Source organism: Loxodonta africana, chromosome 8, assembly GCF_030014295.1.
Source record: "Loxodonta africana isolate mLoxAfr1 chromosome 8, mLoxAfr1.hap2, whole genome shotgun sequence".
Classification (NCBI taxonomy): domain Eukaryota; kingdom Metazoa; phylum Chordata; class Mammalia; order Proboscidea; family Elephantidae; genus Loxodonta; species Loxodonta africana.
This window is the reverse complement of record NC_087349.1, coordinates 47,028,947-47,046,158: the sequence shown is the minus strand read 5'-3', so window position 1 is coordinate 47,046,158 and position 17,212 is coordinate 47,028,947. Positions and strand designations below refer to the sequence as shown.

General features: G+C 37.7%; 1 protein-coding gene across 1 annotated transcript in view; it reads right to left on the bottom strand.

Moving 5' to 3' along the window:
* The window catches only part of PTPN12 (protein tyrosine phosphatase non-receptor type 12), a 119,673-nt gene that overhangs the window by 43,490 nt on the left and 58,971 nt on the right, over positions 1 to 17,212 (bottom strand). The window contains exon 2 of the mRNA XM_003407183.4: positions 15,906 to 16,014. Coding sequence (XP_003407231.1) covers positions 15,906 to 16,014 — 109 coding nt within the window. The remainder of the gene's footprint in view (positions 1 to 15,905; positions 16,015 to 17,212) is intronic.

Here is a 17,212-nt window from a genome sequence, read left to right as displayed (position 1 = left end):
ACATCAAAGGCAAAGATAAAAAATTGCATTGAGTGACAGGGGTAGGGAGAGACTGTGCAGAAGCAGTGAGGAGTTGCTGGACCTAACTTGGCGGGAACCAGCACCGCTCAGCCCTGGTCCCCTGGCATGACCGCAGCGGGGCTAGCGGTGGCGTTTGGGATGTGGTTACATCAGTGAAAGAAGGCGAGAAACGTGCTGCTGACCTGATCCCCTGGCGTGACCGTGGCAGGGCCGAGCCACTGCAGAGAATCTACGCACGCTTCTGGAATCAGCAAAAAACAGCGCTTTTGGCACAAGGTAAGTGATTTCCTCTAATTTACCGCACAGATCTAATAGCTCCTCCTTTTGACAACTCTCTCCCATCTATCTGATCCCTCCTCCCTCTGTCCCAGCCGGCTTTAGTGACCAGTGACCACCAGTGACCGTTTCCCTGGGGCTGAGGTTGGTTGTGCTGTACTCCCTGAGCCATTCTCCCAGCCTTGGAGAAGGAACAAATTAACAAACAAGGGAAAAGTAATCTGCAGGTTCCCCTAATCTGGGGATTTACAGCAGAAGCAGCTCCTGTCCAGGACCAAGTGGTCCACAGACTCTGAATGTCTCTCACTGCTGCATGGACCCAGGTGGCCCCATTTCAGCAGCTAGGATCTTGCTGTTATATTTCAAGGGTGAATGTGCCTGAGGTCTGACTTTAAGTGTTTCAGCTGTACAGTGGAGAGGCGGGTTTTTGATGTTTGATACGGCTTTGCCTATTCAACAGGATCCTCACCTACCCACATCAGGGGCCTGAGGCCTGGTGGCTCCACCCATGCCACCTAGCTGCCCACAACAGGGGTCCAAGGATAAGTGGTGCCTCCCACCCCTTACAGTTAAAAGCACTAGGTGCCTCTGGTACGGCTGCAGAGCCCACCCACCAGTGCGTTCTAGAGAACAGGGATGTGCCTTTCTCACAGACACTCCGGGAAAGGTTGTCAGCCCCCTACCTTGCTCAGAGTGTGACCTCTGCTGCTACAACAAGACACCTGTGTACATACCAATCACCACTGCTTCTCTAAGATCATAGGTCAGAGCTTGCACCACACACTTGGTGACAGACTACTTGGACATCTGAGCTGAATCTAGAATAGTTCAAGAATAGTGAACGGACCCCTAGGCTCATATATATGATAACAGTCTAGCCATCTGGTGATAGGACATTACTGTTTCAAAGGCTACAATAATCAAGTTAGCTCACTCGAGTAGCCTACTTGGGTATATCAAAACAAAACAAAGCAAGAACCTAGGACATAGTGAGCAAACATAAAATAAATTAATACAATAACTTATAGATGGCTCGGAGACAACAGTCAATATCAAATAAAGAAGCAGACCATGATCACTTCGACACACTCCCGAAACAATCAAGGAATCTTCCAGATGAAGATGTATTCCTGGAATTTCCAGATGTAGCATACAAAAGATTAACATACAGAACTCTTCAAGAGATCAGGCAAAAGCAGAACAAGCCAAGGAGCACACAGATGAAGCAGTTGAGGAAATTAAGAAGGTTATTCAAGAACCTAATAAAAAATTGAATTAGCTGCAAGAACCCACAGAAAGACAGCAACCAGAAATTCAAAAGATTAACAACAAAATTTCAGAATTAGACAACTCAGTAGAAAGCCAGCAGAGCAGAATTGAGGAAACAGAAGTCAGAATTAGCGAGACTGAAGATAAAATACTTGGCAACAATATATTTGAAAAAAAATCAGATAAAAGAATTTTAAAAAATGAAGAAACCCTAAGAATCATGTGGGACTCTATCAAGAGAAATAACCTATAAGTGATTGGAGTACCAGAACTGGGAGGGGAAAAAAAGTAAAAAGTAATTAATGAAAATATACTATAGGTAGTAGCAGGGAAATACCTAATATATTAATAGGAAATAAAATAATCCTTTTTAAAAACTGATGATATAAAATGGTGTTTTAAAGTTGCAATGGAAATCATTTCAGGACCTCTTTTAAAGTGCAAATTTCATCCCAGATTTACTAGATCAGAATTTTGAGTTTAAAGCCTCTCTAGTTTGTTTTTTTTTTTAAAGTTGTACTTCGGATGAAGGTTTACAGAACAAACTAGTTTCTCACCAAACAGTTAGTACACACTATGTTCTATGACATTGGTTAACAAACCCCACGACATGTCAACATTCTCCCTTCTCAACCCTGGTTTCCCTATTATCAGCTTTCCTGTTCCCTCCTGCCTTCTAGTCCCTTCCCCATGGCTGGTATGCCCCTTTTAGTCTTGTTTTGTTCCACAGGCCTGTTCAATCTTTGGCTGAAGAGTGAAGCTCAGGAGTGACCTCATTACTGGGCTGAAAGGTTGTCAAGGGGCCATATTCTCAGGGTTTCTCCGGTCTCTCTAAGGCCAGCAAGTCTGGTCTAAAGCTTCTACAGTTTTAACAAGCATACCAGAAGACTGACAAACAGTAATCTCTGACACAGAAACTTACATGCCAAACTTCTTATTAGGAAATCTAAATTTCATATTTCACCAGAAATTATTAAAATTAAAATTATGACAAAGAGATGAATTAAAATGATATATAAAAATTGCTCAATACTGTACTTGGCCAACACTGGTTATTTACTATCAAGTAATGCCAACTTAGGATAAAAAACAATCTTTATAAAAAATCCAGAAACATAAATTTTCTTAATTGTATAAAATTATGCATATTTTTAATTTTTAAAAATAAAATACATTATTTTAAAAATTAACCTAAAAGAAAGGTATAAAATGAAAAGCAAATTTTCCTTGCCCTTGAGTCCCAAGGCTCTTTCACAACAAAAACACTATGAACGTTCTTCAGTACCTTCCAAAAATCATTTTATGCATATATATATATATACACACACACACACACATACTTGGAAAAATCTATGCAAATGCATCCATACTATGCATATTGTTCTGTACCTATATATCCTGGAATATGTATATATCCTGGAACTCTTCCCAGAGCACATACAGATCTTTATAATTCTACAAGGAGTCCCATTGTACTCTTGTTGCATTATTTATTTAACTAGCTACCTTACTGATGAGCATTTAGGCTGAATACAATTTTTTTTCCTATTAGAAACATTCTACGGTGAACATTGCTGTACACTGGTAACAGCAACGTACCTGTTACCAGCAAAATCAGTTGATGCGGAGTCAATTCAGACTCATGGGAACCCCACATGCATCAAAGTAGAATGTGCTCCATAAGATGTTCAAGGGCTGATTTTTTCTAAGTATATCACCAAGTCTTTCCCACAAGACGCCTCTGGGTGGCCTCAAACCTCCAGCATTTTCATTACCAGCAACAAGCAGCTGCGTACCACCCAGGGACTCCATTATCAGCATAGGTGTAGGATAAATTCCTAACAGAGGAACTGCTTATTGTCTTTTAAAAGGTGTATACCAATTTACACAGTACAAGTGTTAACAAAAGAGTGCCTGAGTATTATCAAGTTTTTTATCAATGACAGTCTAAAATGTGAAACTATCTTCTTTTATTTGCATTTCTTGGATTATGCAAATTCTTCCACATTTTCATCTATTTATTGGTTGTTTTTATTTCTTTTTCCATAAACCACTTATTTATATTCTTTATCCATTTTTCCATGTCTTTTTCCTACTGATTTATATGAAATATATGTAAAGAGAGAAAATCGCCATTGTCATATGTAGTGCAAATAATTTTCCCAGTTTGTGTTGATTTTTTAAGAATGTATTTAGAACTAATTACAGATTTACAGAAAAATTACAAAAATAGTATAGAGTTCCCAAACACTCTCATTCAGCTATCCCTAATGTTGACATCTTACATAACCATAGCACAAATATCAAACCCAAAAAAATAACATCATTACAATATTATTAACTAAAGACCTTATTCAAATTTTACCAGTTCTCCTCTAGTATCTTTTTCTCTTTCCAGGATTCCACATTGTATTTAGCAGCTCCTTTGTCTGATTTTTTCCTATGATTGGATTGAAATGATTTTTTTTGGCAAGAATACTAGAGAAATGATATTGGGCCCTTCTCAGTGCAACATATCAATGGGTTTATGATGTTGATTTGTGTTGTCACTTGTAATGTTAACCTTGGTCTAATATGGCAACCATTCCTGTCTCCACTGTAATTACTGTCTTTCCCATTGTAGTTAATAAATATCTTGAAAGAGATACTTTGTGACTATGACATCCTCATTCTCCTCAAACATTTGCCCACTAATTTTAGCATGTACTGGGGGGTCTGGAAACTCTGCTGACATAGTGGTTAGCTACAGCTGACCCTTTGGTTAGCTACAGCTGCTAACCAAAGGGTCAGCAGTTCAAATCTGCCAGGTGCTCCTTGGAAACTCTATGGGGCAGTTCTACTCTGTCCTATAGGGTCGCTATGAGTCGGAATCAACTCAACAGCACTGGGTTTGGTTTTTTGGTTCTTTTATTGAGGGGTCTTGCCTACAACAATGATTGCTGTGGTTTATGCTTTATAGTGATTTTTCTATTTCTCTCTTTTCTTCTATCTTTATTAAATGGGACTCCACTATACAAGGAGGAGTTCTACCGTCTCCATTTATTTATTTATTTGGTTATTTACATCAGTATGGACTCATGGATATCTATTTATTCTATAGAGTATTAGCCAATACTGTCATCATTTTTTGCTTGTTTTCCAGCTTTGACCATTAGGCACTCCTCAGGTTATTGCCGGTGTTCCTTCAACACGCCACCATTCTTTTTTGACTTCTTACCTTCTGGCACCACAGAATATTCCAGGATCATCTTTTATTTTCTCTCCCAAGCCTTGGAAACTCAACCAATTTGCTAAGAAGCTCTGCTTCCTTTTACTGAGAATGCTATTTATCAAGTTCTGGGTGCTAGATATGTTCATTGCTAATGGGATATCACTGTTCCTAGGCCCTCTCAGTAGACAGAGCAAGGAAATATATACACACACTCCTCACTTATCAACATGGTTAGGTTCCAAAGACCAGGTTGTTATGTCAAAACCGGCATTATGCAAAAATGGAGGATGAACATATAAGACCACAAAGTGGAAGATGACTACATCATTACATAACAACCAAGTTACATCGTTATATAACTGCCAAACCACTGAGAATCATGGCCTAGCCAAGTTGACACAAAACCTTAACCATCACAGCCAGCGTTCCTCTTGCCTCACACCTCAGCTTTCATTACGGCCAGATGTATATCGTTAATGTACAAAACAGTCGGAAAGATTTTTTTACTATTGTCATCAATGCAAAATGTTGGATAACGAGACAGTCGGTAAGTGAGGAGTGGGTGCATACGTATCATAGCCCATGGAGTGGTGCAAATGTTTAACACATATTGCTACTAAAAAAAGGTTGGTGGTTTGAGTCTACCCAGAGGTACCTCACAAGAAAGACCTGGCAATCTACTTCCAAAGAAATTAGTCATTGAAAATCCTATGGAGCACAATTCTACTCTGACACACATGGGGTCAACAAGAATCAGAAGGAAATCAATGACAACTGGTTTATACTAACACATACATACACATATATCTCTGTATTTTTTCCAACTAATATTGATTATCTATGTATGAAAGGAGCCCTGCTGGTACACTGGTTAAACACTCAGCTGTTAAACAATAAGTTCAGCGAGCCGAAATCACCAACCACTCCACAGGAGAAATATGTGGCAGTCTGCTTCCAGAAAGGTTACAGCCTTGGAAATCCTATGGGACAGTTCTACATTGTCCTATACGGTTGCTATGAGCCAGAACTGACTCTACAGCACACAACAACAACAATATCTATGTATGTATGTATCTATCTAATATAACAAGTTCATACTGATACCTTTGGTTTTAATCCAAACCATGGGATTCATTTTAGCCTCCATCTTTACTTATTTGTAATCTCTTCCTCAGAAGTAAGAAACCTGGCTTTTATTGTTTCCAATACACTACTTATATTTTTTTAATTCTAGTATATACATAGTTCCAAAATTAATAATTCCTCTACCTGTGAAGGTATAGGAATTATACCTGTGAAAAACATATTTACTATCTAGATTATAGCATTAATTATTTCTTTTAGTCTTTATCCTTAGCTACTTTTGTACCAGAGTTACTTAGGTTAGTTCTTTTTGTCCAAACCTTTACAGTATGGTTATAGTACATTTACAATACAATTGAATTTATATGCGACTGTTTCTATATGATTGGTTTTGACTGTTTATGGCGGGGGGGAGGGGTAAGTGACAGTCCTAACTACACAAAAAGATATACTTGGAGAAATGTCAACTTCCTCCATATCCCTGATATTCCCTCCTTCTTTATACCTCATTCCAACTCACGCCCTAGAGTTTCTGGTTTGTAATAGTATGTTCTGCATGTTTTCCCTCTTCAACTCTAGGTTTTACATTTTTCCTTAGAAAGGCCTTACCCATTTCAAGATAAAATAAATTTACCTTTTTTTCAAGGTGGTCTTCACTGTCATCATTCTCCCCACCACCACCACCGGTATTTTCATTAAAAACTCTCGAACCACGTGAAATTTATTTTTGGTATAAGTGAGCTTGTCCCTTATACTGCTTTGTCTATCCAGCATCTCTCTTCCCACTGGGAAAACGCCCTTTCATCATCCTTCGTAGTTTTGGGAAGCTATCAGTCTCAGTCAAATGCCTATCTCTATGGCCACTCCATCTATACAAACAGGACATGAGTCATTGCATTAATTTTTATATAAAGCTGTTGTTGTTGTTCGGTGCCGTCGAGTTGGTTCCAACTCATAGTGACCCCTATGCACAACAGAACAAACACTGCCCAGACCTGCACCATCCTTACAATCATTGTTATACTTCAGCTCACTGTTGCACCCGCTGTGTCAATCCACCTCATTGAGGGCCTTCCTCTTTTCTGCCGACCCTGTACTTTGCCAAGCTTGATGTCCTTCTCCAGGGACTGATTCCTCCTGACAACACGTCCAAAGTATGTAAGACACAATCTTGCCATCCTTGCTTCTAAGGAGCATTCTGGTTGCACTTCTTCCAAGACACATTTGTTCGTTCTTTTGGCAGTCCATGGTATATTCAGTATTCTTCGCCAAAACCACAATTCAAAGGTGTCAATTCTTCTGTCCTCCTTATTAGCGTCTACCTTTCACATGCATATGACGTGATTGAAAATACCATGGCTTGAATCAGGCATACCTTAGTCTTCAAGGTGACATCTTTGCTTTTCAACACTTTAAAGAGGCCCTTTGCAGCAGATTTGCCCAATGCAATGCATCTTTTGATTTCTTGATTGTTCCTTTCATGGGCTTTGACTGTGGATCCAAGTAAAATGAAATCCTTGACAACTTAAATCTTTTCTCCGTTTATCATGATCTTGCTCATTGCTCCAGTTGTGAGAATTTTTGTTTTCTTTATTTTGAGGTATAATCCATACTGAAGGCTGTGGTCTCTGATCTTCATTGGTAAGTGCTTCAAGTCCTCTTCACTTTCAGCAAGCAAGGTCCTGTCACCTGAATAATGCAGGGTGTTAATGAGTCTTCCTCCAATTCTGATGCCTTGTTCTTCTTCATACAGTCCAGCTTCTCGGATTAGTTGCTCAGCATACAGATTGAATAAGTATGGTGAAAGAATACAACCCTGACGCAGCACACCTTTCCTGCCTTTAAACCAACCAGTATCGCCTTGTTCTGTCTGAACAACTGACTCCTGATCTATGTAAAGGTTCCTCATGAGCACAATTAAGTGTTCTGGAATTCCCATTCTTTGCAATGTTATCCATAATCTGTTATAATCCGAACAGTAGAATGCCTTTGCATAGTCAATAAAACACAGGTAAACATCCTTCTGGTATTCTCTGCTTTCAGCCAGGATCCATCTGACATCAGCAATGATATCCCTGGTTCCACGTCCTATTCTGAAACCAGCCTGAATTTCTGGCAGTTCCCTGTCTATATACTGCTGCAGCCATTTTTGAATGATCTTCAGCAAAATTTTGCTTGCATGTGATATTAATGATATTGTTCTATAATTTCCACATTAAACTGGATCACCTTTCTTGGATCTCTTCCAGTCAGTTGGCCAGGAAGCTGTCTTCCATATTTCTTGGGATATATGAGTGAGCACTTCCACCACTGCATCCATTTGTTGAAACATCTCAATTCATATTCCGCCAATTCCTGGAGCCTTGTTTTTTGCCAATGCCTTTAGTGCAGCTTGGACTTCTTCCTTCAGTACCATCGATTCCTGATTGTATGCTACCTCCTGAAATGGTTGAACATCAACAATTCTTTTTGGTATTCCTTCCATCCTCTTTTGATGCTTCCTGCGTCTTTTAATATTTTCCCCATGAAATCCTTCACTATTGCTACTCGAGGTTTGAATTTTTTCCTCAGTTCTTTCAGCTTGAGAAACGCCTAGCGTGTTCTTCTCTTTTAGTTTTCTATCTCCAGCTCTTTGCACATGTCATTATAATACTTTACTCTGTCTTCTTGAGCTGCCCTTTGAAATCTTCTGCTCAGTTCTTTTACTTCATTTCATCCTTTTTCTTTGGCTGCTCGACATTTGTGAGCAAGTTTTAGAGTCTCCTCTGACATACATCTTGGTCTTTTCTTTCTTTCCTGTCTTCTCAGTGACCTCTTGCTTTCTTCATGGATGATGTCCTTGATGTCAGTCCACAACTCGTCTAGTCTTCGGTCACTAGTGTTTAATAGGTCAAATCTATTCTTCAGATGGTCTCTAAATTCAGGTGGGAAATACTCAAGGTCACATTTTGGCTCTCATGGACTTGCTCTGATTTTCTTCAGTTTCATCTTAAACTTGCGTATAAGCAACTGATGGTCTGTTCCAGTCAGCCCCTTCTTTGTTCTGACTGATGATATTGAGCTTTTCCACCATCTCTTTCCACAGATATAGTTAATTTGATTCCTGCGTGTTCCATCTGGTGAGTTCAATCTGTATAATCACCGTTCATGGTGGTGAAAGAAGGTATTTGCAATGAAGTCGTTGGTCTTGCAAAAATCTATCATTCAATCTCCAGCATTGTTTCTATCATCAAGCCCATATTTTCCAACTACCGATCCTTCTTCATTTCGAACTTTCGCATTACAATCACCAGTAATTATCAATGCATCCTAATTGCATGTTCGATCAATTTCAGACTGTAGCAGCTGATGAAAATCTATTTCTTCATCTTTGGCCTTAGTGGTTGGTGCATAAATTTGAATAACAGTTGTAATAACTGGTCTTCCTTTTAGGCGTATGGATATTGTCCTATCACTGACAGCGTTGTACTTCAGGATAGATCTTTAAATGTTCTTTTTGACAATGAATGCAACACCATCCCTCTTCAAGTTGTTATTCACAGCATAGTAGATTATATGATTGTCCAATTCAAAATGGCCAATGCCAGTCCATTTCAGCTTATTAATGCCTAAGATATCAATCTTTATGCATTCCATTTCATTTTTGACGACCTCCAGTTTTCCTAGATTCATACTTTGTACATTATTTATCCCCATGCGTCTGTCAGTTTGTTGTACTGTGGGGGCTTGTGTGTTGCTATGATGCTGGAAGCTATGCCACCAGTACTCAGATACCAGGCAGGGTCACCCATGGAGGACAGGTTTCAGCTAAGCTTCCAGACTAAGACAGACTAGGAAGAAGGACCCGGCAGTCTACTTCTGAAAACCATTAGCCAGTGAAAACCTTATGAATACCAGCAGAACATATAAAGCTGTGGGAGAGGTAAATTTTCTTTTTTTTCCCCCTCTCGAATCATGAGCTATAAGGGCCAAGTAAAGGTCATTTAGCCTCCAAGTGGAAATAATCTGAGAATAAAGCACAAGCAGGACAAGCAAACCTGAGAAATGAAAAAAGAAACATCCTTTTAAAATACTCCACTAACCATACTTTAAAGCCAGTCAAATCTCATCTTTTCATGCAACTGAGAATGATAGAGAAAAAGGTTTGATACAGTTGGGGAAGGGTTCTGAAACTACAATGGAGATGTAGTAACTCATTAAGAAGCAAGATTGTATACTACTTTAAATCTATTATAAGCAAAATGTTGTTGTTGTCAGTTCCCACCAAGTCAATTCCAGTTCAGAGAGACCCTCTGTACAACAGAACGGAACACAGCCCGGTTGCGCGCCATCCTCACAATCATTGCTATGTTTGATGCCATTGGTGCAGCCACTGTGTCAACCCATCTCATTCAGGGTCTTCCATTATGTCACTGACTATGTATTTTACCAAGCATGATGTCCTTCTCCAGGGACTGGTTCCTCCTGATAACGTGTCCAGAGTATGTGAGACAAAGTCTAACATCTCGCTTCTAAGAAGCATTCTGGTTGTACTTCTTCCAAGACAGATTTGTTTGATCTTCTGGCACTCCATGGTATATTGAATATTCTTCACCAACACCATAATTCAAAGGCATCAATTCTTCTTCAGTCTTCGTTATTCACTGTCCAGCTTTTGCATGAATATGAGGCAATTAAAAATACCATGGCTTGGGTCAGGTGCACCTCAGTCCTCAAAGTGACATCTTTGTTTTCTAACACTTAAAAAAATCTTTTGCAGCAGGTTTGCCCAGTGTATTTGTTGTTTGAATTTCTTGACTGCTGCTTCCATGGGCGTTGATTGTGAATACAAGTAAAATGAAATCCCTGACAACTTCAGTCTTTTCTTCGTTTATCATGATGTTGTTTATTGGTCCAGTTGTGAGGATTTTTGTTTTATGTTGAGGTGCAATCCATAATGAAAGCTGTAGACTTTGATCTTCCTCTGTAAGTATTTCAGGTATTCTTCACTTTTGTTTGGCAACCAAAGTTTTGTCATCTGCATATCGCAGCTTTTAATGAGTCTTCCTCCAATCCTGATGCAACATTATTCTTCACATTGGATTCTCGGACTATTTGCTCAGCATACAGATTGAATAAGTATGGTGAAAGGATACAACACTAATGCACACCTTTCCTGATTTTAAACCACACAGTACCCCCTTGTTCTATTAGAGAGACTGCCTCTTGTCCTATATACAGGTTCTGCATGAGCACAATTAAGTGTTCTGGAACTCCTGTTCTTCGCAATGCTATCCATAATTTGTTATGATCCACACAGTTGAAGGCAATCAAAATACAAGAAGAAAAATGTAAAAATATAAATGGTGACCAACATTAGGGACAACAAATGAACAGGGTTTAATGTACTTGCTATTAATAGAAATTTTATACATAATACTAAGGTCCAGTACTGCTGATTTTTTCTTAAGTGATAAAATTCTTCTTTGAAAATTCCTTTGAAACTTTGAAGAGCCACATAAGACACAGTCACCTCTGATTAAAATTTTTCATCTCCTCACCATGTTTCTGGGAAAGACAATATTTGCATGTTTACTAATGCCATTTCTTATTCCACTCCATCTTACATGTCTTTTTTTTTTGTTTTTCTTTTTAAAGCCATTTTGGGTAGGAAAGACAATGTTTGCATGTTTACCAATGCCGTTTCTTATTCCACTCCATCTTACATGTCTTTTTTTTTTTCTTTTTAAAGCCACTTTGAGTAGGAAATACACATACAAGAATTACTGTGCTTCTGGCAAATGACTATTCGATAACTAGGATAATGATTCAAATGTGAAAGTTGGAAACAAAAAAGGATTGGTAGTTTAAAAACATGGCCTTGATGACAGAAAGGATGCCAGAGATTGCATGACAGAATCTTGCATGACAACTTCTTCATTACAAATATCTTTTTTCAACAACACAAATGGCAACTATACACACAGACCACACCATATGGCATTCAAAGGAATCAAATTGACCACATCTGTAGAAGGAGACAATAGAAAAGCTCAATACCATCACTCAGAAAAAGGTCAGGGACCGACTGTAGAACAGACCATGAATTGCTCATATGCAAACTCAAGTTGAAGCTGAAGAAAATTAGAACAACTCCGTGAAAGCCAAAGTACGACCCTGAGTATATTCCACCTGAATTTAGAGACCATCTCAAGAACAGGTTTAACATATTGAACACTAATACCAAAGACCAGACGAGTTGTGGACTGACATCAAGGACATCATACATGAAGAAAGCAAGAGGTCATTAAAAAGACAAGAAAGAAAGAAAAGACCAAAATGGATAACAGAGGAGACTCTGAAACTTGCTCTTGAACACTGAGTAGAGCTAAAGCAAATAGAAGAAACAGAAGAGACTCTGAAACTTGCTCTTGAACATTGAGTAGCTAAAGCAAACAGAAGAAACGATGAAATAAAAGAGCTAAGCAGAAAATTTCAAAGGGTGGCTTGAAAAGACAAAGTATCATAATGACATGTGCAAAGATCTGGAGTTAGAAAACCAGAAAGGAAGAACACGCCCAGCATTTGTCAAGATGAAAGAACCGAACAAAAACTCAAGCCTCAAGTTGCAATACTGAAGGATTCTATGGGGGAAATATTAAACAACACATGAAACATCAAAAGAAGATGGAAAGAATACACAGAGTCACTGTACCAAAAAGAACTGGTCGATGTTCAACCATTTCAGGAGGCAGCAGATGATCAAGAACCAATGGTAGTGAAGGAAGAGGTCCAAGCTGCACCAAAGATACTGGCAAAAAACAAGCCTCCAGGAATTCACGGAATACCAACTGAGATGTTTCAACAAACGGATGCAGCGCTATAAGTACTCACTTGTCTATGCGAGAAATTTGGAGGATAGCTACCTGGTCAGCTGACTGGAAGAAAGCCATATTTGTACCCATTCCAAAGAAAGGTGATCCAACTGAATGCGGAAATTATCGAACAATATCATTAATATCACATGCAAGTAAAATTTTGTGGACGATTACTCAAAAACAGTCGCAGCAGTACATTAATAGGGATCTACCAGAAACGGAAGCGATTCCGAAAAGGATGTGGAATGAGGGATATCATTGCTGATGTCAGATGGATCCTAGCTGAATGCAGAGATTACCAGAAAGATATTTACCTGTGTCTTATGAACTATGCAAAGGCATTTGCCTGTGTGGATCATAACAAATTATGGATAACACTGCGAAGAATGGGAATTCCAGAACACTTAATTGTGCTTATGAGGAACCTTTACTTAGACCAATAGGCAGTCATTCGAACAGAACAAGGGGATACTGTGTGGTTTAAAGTTGTCAAGGATTTCATTTTACTTGTATCCACAATCAATGCCCATGGAAGCAGCAGTCAAGAAATCAAATGACGCATCGCACTGGACAAATCTGCTGCAAAATACCTCTTTAAAGTATTACAAAGCAAAGATGTCACTTTAAGGACTAAGGTGGGCCTAACCCAAGCCATGATGTTTCCAATCACCTCATATGCACGTGCAACCTGGCAAATGAACAAGGAAGACTAAAGAAGAATTGATGCCTTTGAATTACAGTGTTGTCAAAGAATATTTAATGTACCATGAACTGCCAGAAGAATAAACAAATCTGTCTTGGAAGAAGTACAGCCAGAATGTTCATTAGAAGAAAGGACGGCAGGACTTTGTCAGTCCTTGGAGAAGGAAATCCCACTTTCTAAAGTATAGGGTCAGCAGAAAAGAGGAAGACCTTCAATATGATGGACTGACACGGTGGCTGCAACAATGGGCTCAAACGTAGCAACAATTGTGAGGATGACGCAGGACCAGGCAGTGTTTCGTTCTATTGTACATAAAGGGTTGCTATGCGTCGGAACTGACTCTATGGCACCTAACAACAAAAACAACAAAGAATAAGGATGGTTAGGTGCCTCTGGGTGGACTCAAACCTCTAGCTAGCCTATTAACCATTTGTACTACCCAGTGACTATTCATACCTACTTAAGAGTTACTATCAAAACAACTGAAAATAACAAGTGTTGGTGAGTTTGTGGAAAAACTGGAACCCTCATACATTGCTGGTGGGATGGGAAGGTAAAATGTTGCAGCCACTGTGGAAAACAATTTGGTGGTTCCTCAAAAAGTTAAACACAGTATTACCATATGACCCAGCAAGTCCACTCCTAGGCATACACCCAAAAGAATTTAAAGCAGGGACTCAGACACTTACACACCAATGTTCATAGCAATATTCACAATAACCAAAAAGAGAAACAATCCAAGTATGCATTAACAGACAGATAAGCAAAACATGGTATATACATACAATGGAATATTATTCACCTGTAACAAGGAATGAAGTTGTAATACATGCTACAAAATGAGCCATTATCCTAAGTGAAATAAACCAGACACAAATATTGTATAATTCCACTTATATGAACCAAATTCACAGAGACAAAGAGTAGAGGTTACCAGTGGCTGGGGAGGGGGGTTAGAGGGGAATGGGAAGTACTGCTTAATGGATATAGAATTTCTGTTTTGGGGTGGTGAAAAGGTTTTAGAAATGAATAGTGGTGATGGTGTATAACATGCTGAAAGTAATTAATACCACTGCAAAATTATATTTTTAAGTACACTTTAAAACTGTAAATTTTATAATTGATATATATATATGTTATTGTTGTTGTTGTTAAGTGCCATCGAGTTGGTTTCAACTCACTGCAACCCTATGTACAACAGAATGAAACATGGCCCGGTCCTGCACCATCCTCAAGATCATTGTTATGCTTGAGCCCATTGTTGCAGCCACTATTATCAATCCATCACATTAAGGGTCTTCCTCTTTTTCACTGACTCTCTACTTTACCAAGCATGATGTCCTTCTCCAAGGACTGATCCCTCTTGATAACGTGCCCAAAGTATGTGAAATGTAGTCTCACCATCCCCACTTCTAAGGAGCATTCTGTCTGTACTTCTTCCAAGACAGATTTGTTTGTTCTTTTAGCAGTCCATTATATATTCAATATTCTTCACCAATACCATAATTCAAAGATGTCAATTCTTCTTTGGTCTTCCTTATTTATTGCCTGGTTTTCACACGCATATATAATATATACACCCCCGCAAAAGAAGCAATTTGTTAATTTTCTTACTTAAAAAAAAAAAATCGCTGGGAACTTTATCAAGGACAGTTTCAAGAGAACAAACTTTAGGAATGAAGAAGAGTTGAGGGAATGGAGGTATGGAATCTAGATATTTCAAGAAACTTAAAGGGGAAGAAAAAGAAAGACTATTGTCAGCCTTAAAAGACAGCAGGTATGAGGTAAAGAAGGTATGAGATAAAGATTTTTTATATATAAAATGAGGATACACTTTAGTACACTTTTTGAATTAAAGGCTGTCTGCCAGAAAACTATGCTACTTAAAAATATAATTATAATATTAGTATTAGAATATAATGCTCAGTCTAAGACATACCCTCAGAAATACACATTCAGGCCATTTATTGGTCTTTCCAGTTCAATAGTACTGCCATCAACTGAGAATAGTAGGCATACAGGTGTTTGTGTCATTTTATGATTAATTTTTATGTATAATTAATTAATTAAGGTTCTTTTTACAGATAAATTGGTAAGTTAATATTTTAGCACTTCATAAAATTTATTCAATTATATTTATTTTAATTATCTGCTTTGTATTATTTTATTTTAATGAAATAACTTCTTTGAGATTCCCCAGAAGATATTCTCACTAGGATTTTTGGTATTTAAAAGTAATTTAGCATTAGAATAATTCTGATGCTTAAAGAAAAAAATATATAACCACTACCACCACCACCACAACAAACTACCAGAAGGAAAAACAAGTAGCACAATTACAAATTATCTTGCAGGGCACCTTGAAAGAGAGGTTAATTACTACCTCCTTAAAATCAAACTCATTAGGAAGAATAAAACCGGTTAGGCTACCAAAAGCTAATAATTAGCAATTCCATTTGTTCTAGCAAGGGCATTTCAAACTTACATGGCAGTATATCCTTATATCTGTTCTTTTTAACATTTTCTTCTTTTTCTCCAGTGACTGTGGGATAAATCTTTTCTGTCCTGTACTTGGTAGACAATCTTCTTAATCGCTTAAAAAAAAGAGAAATTCAAGTTTAGAAAAACAGATATTTTCAAAATTTTAGTGATTTAAAAATACCTCTTTATGGTATTTTGCTGACCCCAATTACTTACAACTTATTTTCCTGTTTCTTTAAATTCACAGTATTTCCCCACTGTATAATAACTAATCCCAAGAATAATCTGTTTTTTAGCATAAATTCAAATGTAGATTAACATTTATTCCAAACAGGAACAGCAAAGAAGGGGGCAACTAGAATAAAAGTAATTTTATTTTTAAAAATCATTAATAAACTAAGCCAGAATATTTAACTCATTCCTTAACTTACTCAAGTAATCATGTGTTTTACCTAAGGGTCCCAACAACCAAGTTTTAAAATCATGCTGGAAAAAAAAAGGTTATTTACACGTTTACTTTAATCCTTCTCTCAATAAACTTTAAGCACCCGTGATGTGCCAGGCTCTGTGCAAGGCATAAGCTAATAATTACTTACAAAACGCCGTAAAGCAAAGTTCTTTCATATTAAATTGGAAATGTCCAACAAAGACCAATTCTGCTTATTCATTGCATTACAGAAGCGGTTTGTGGGTTAGTGACAAACTCTTACCACATATGGCAGCAGGGATGTTCTTTGGGCTGGAATATTTCTGCGTGTCAGTAATACACTTCCTGCTTTCAGAAGCACTAAAAGTGAGCATTGTGAATTGTTTAAATTTGACTCAACTACATTGCTGATGTTTAATTTGAAAGAAGCCTACTTTCTTTCAGTCTTAAAGACATACCGAAAGCATTCTGGTTTTACTATTTAATAAACTATTAAATACAAATGAAAGGAAAAAGAAATGTGATAACATTTAACAAATTATTAAATACAAATGAAATGAAAAAATTTGGTAACATTAACTTTTCATCATTTCATTTTTGCTACTTATGATGTTGATACTTCAACTAAGAATGTCTAAGTCTATTATTTTGAAAAATCACAGAAATTTAATACAAGATTGTTCCTTTATTTTTGTTAGGATACACTTTAATTTACAGCACTTGAAATAGTCTTACAAATAGGCACTTATATACAGAATGGTTAGGTCTTTTTTCTTTGAAAATCTACTAAATTTTATCATCACAATCAGAGACCTAAAACAAGAATACACTTTTTTTTTCTTTAAGAATAAAAAACTTATTAGCATCTTGCAATATATTAACTG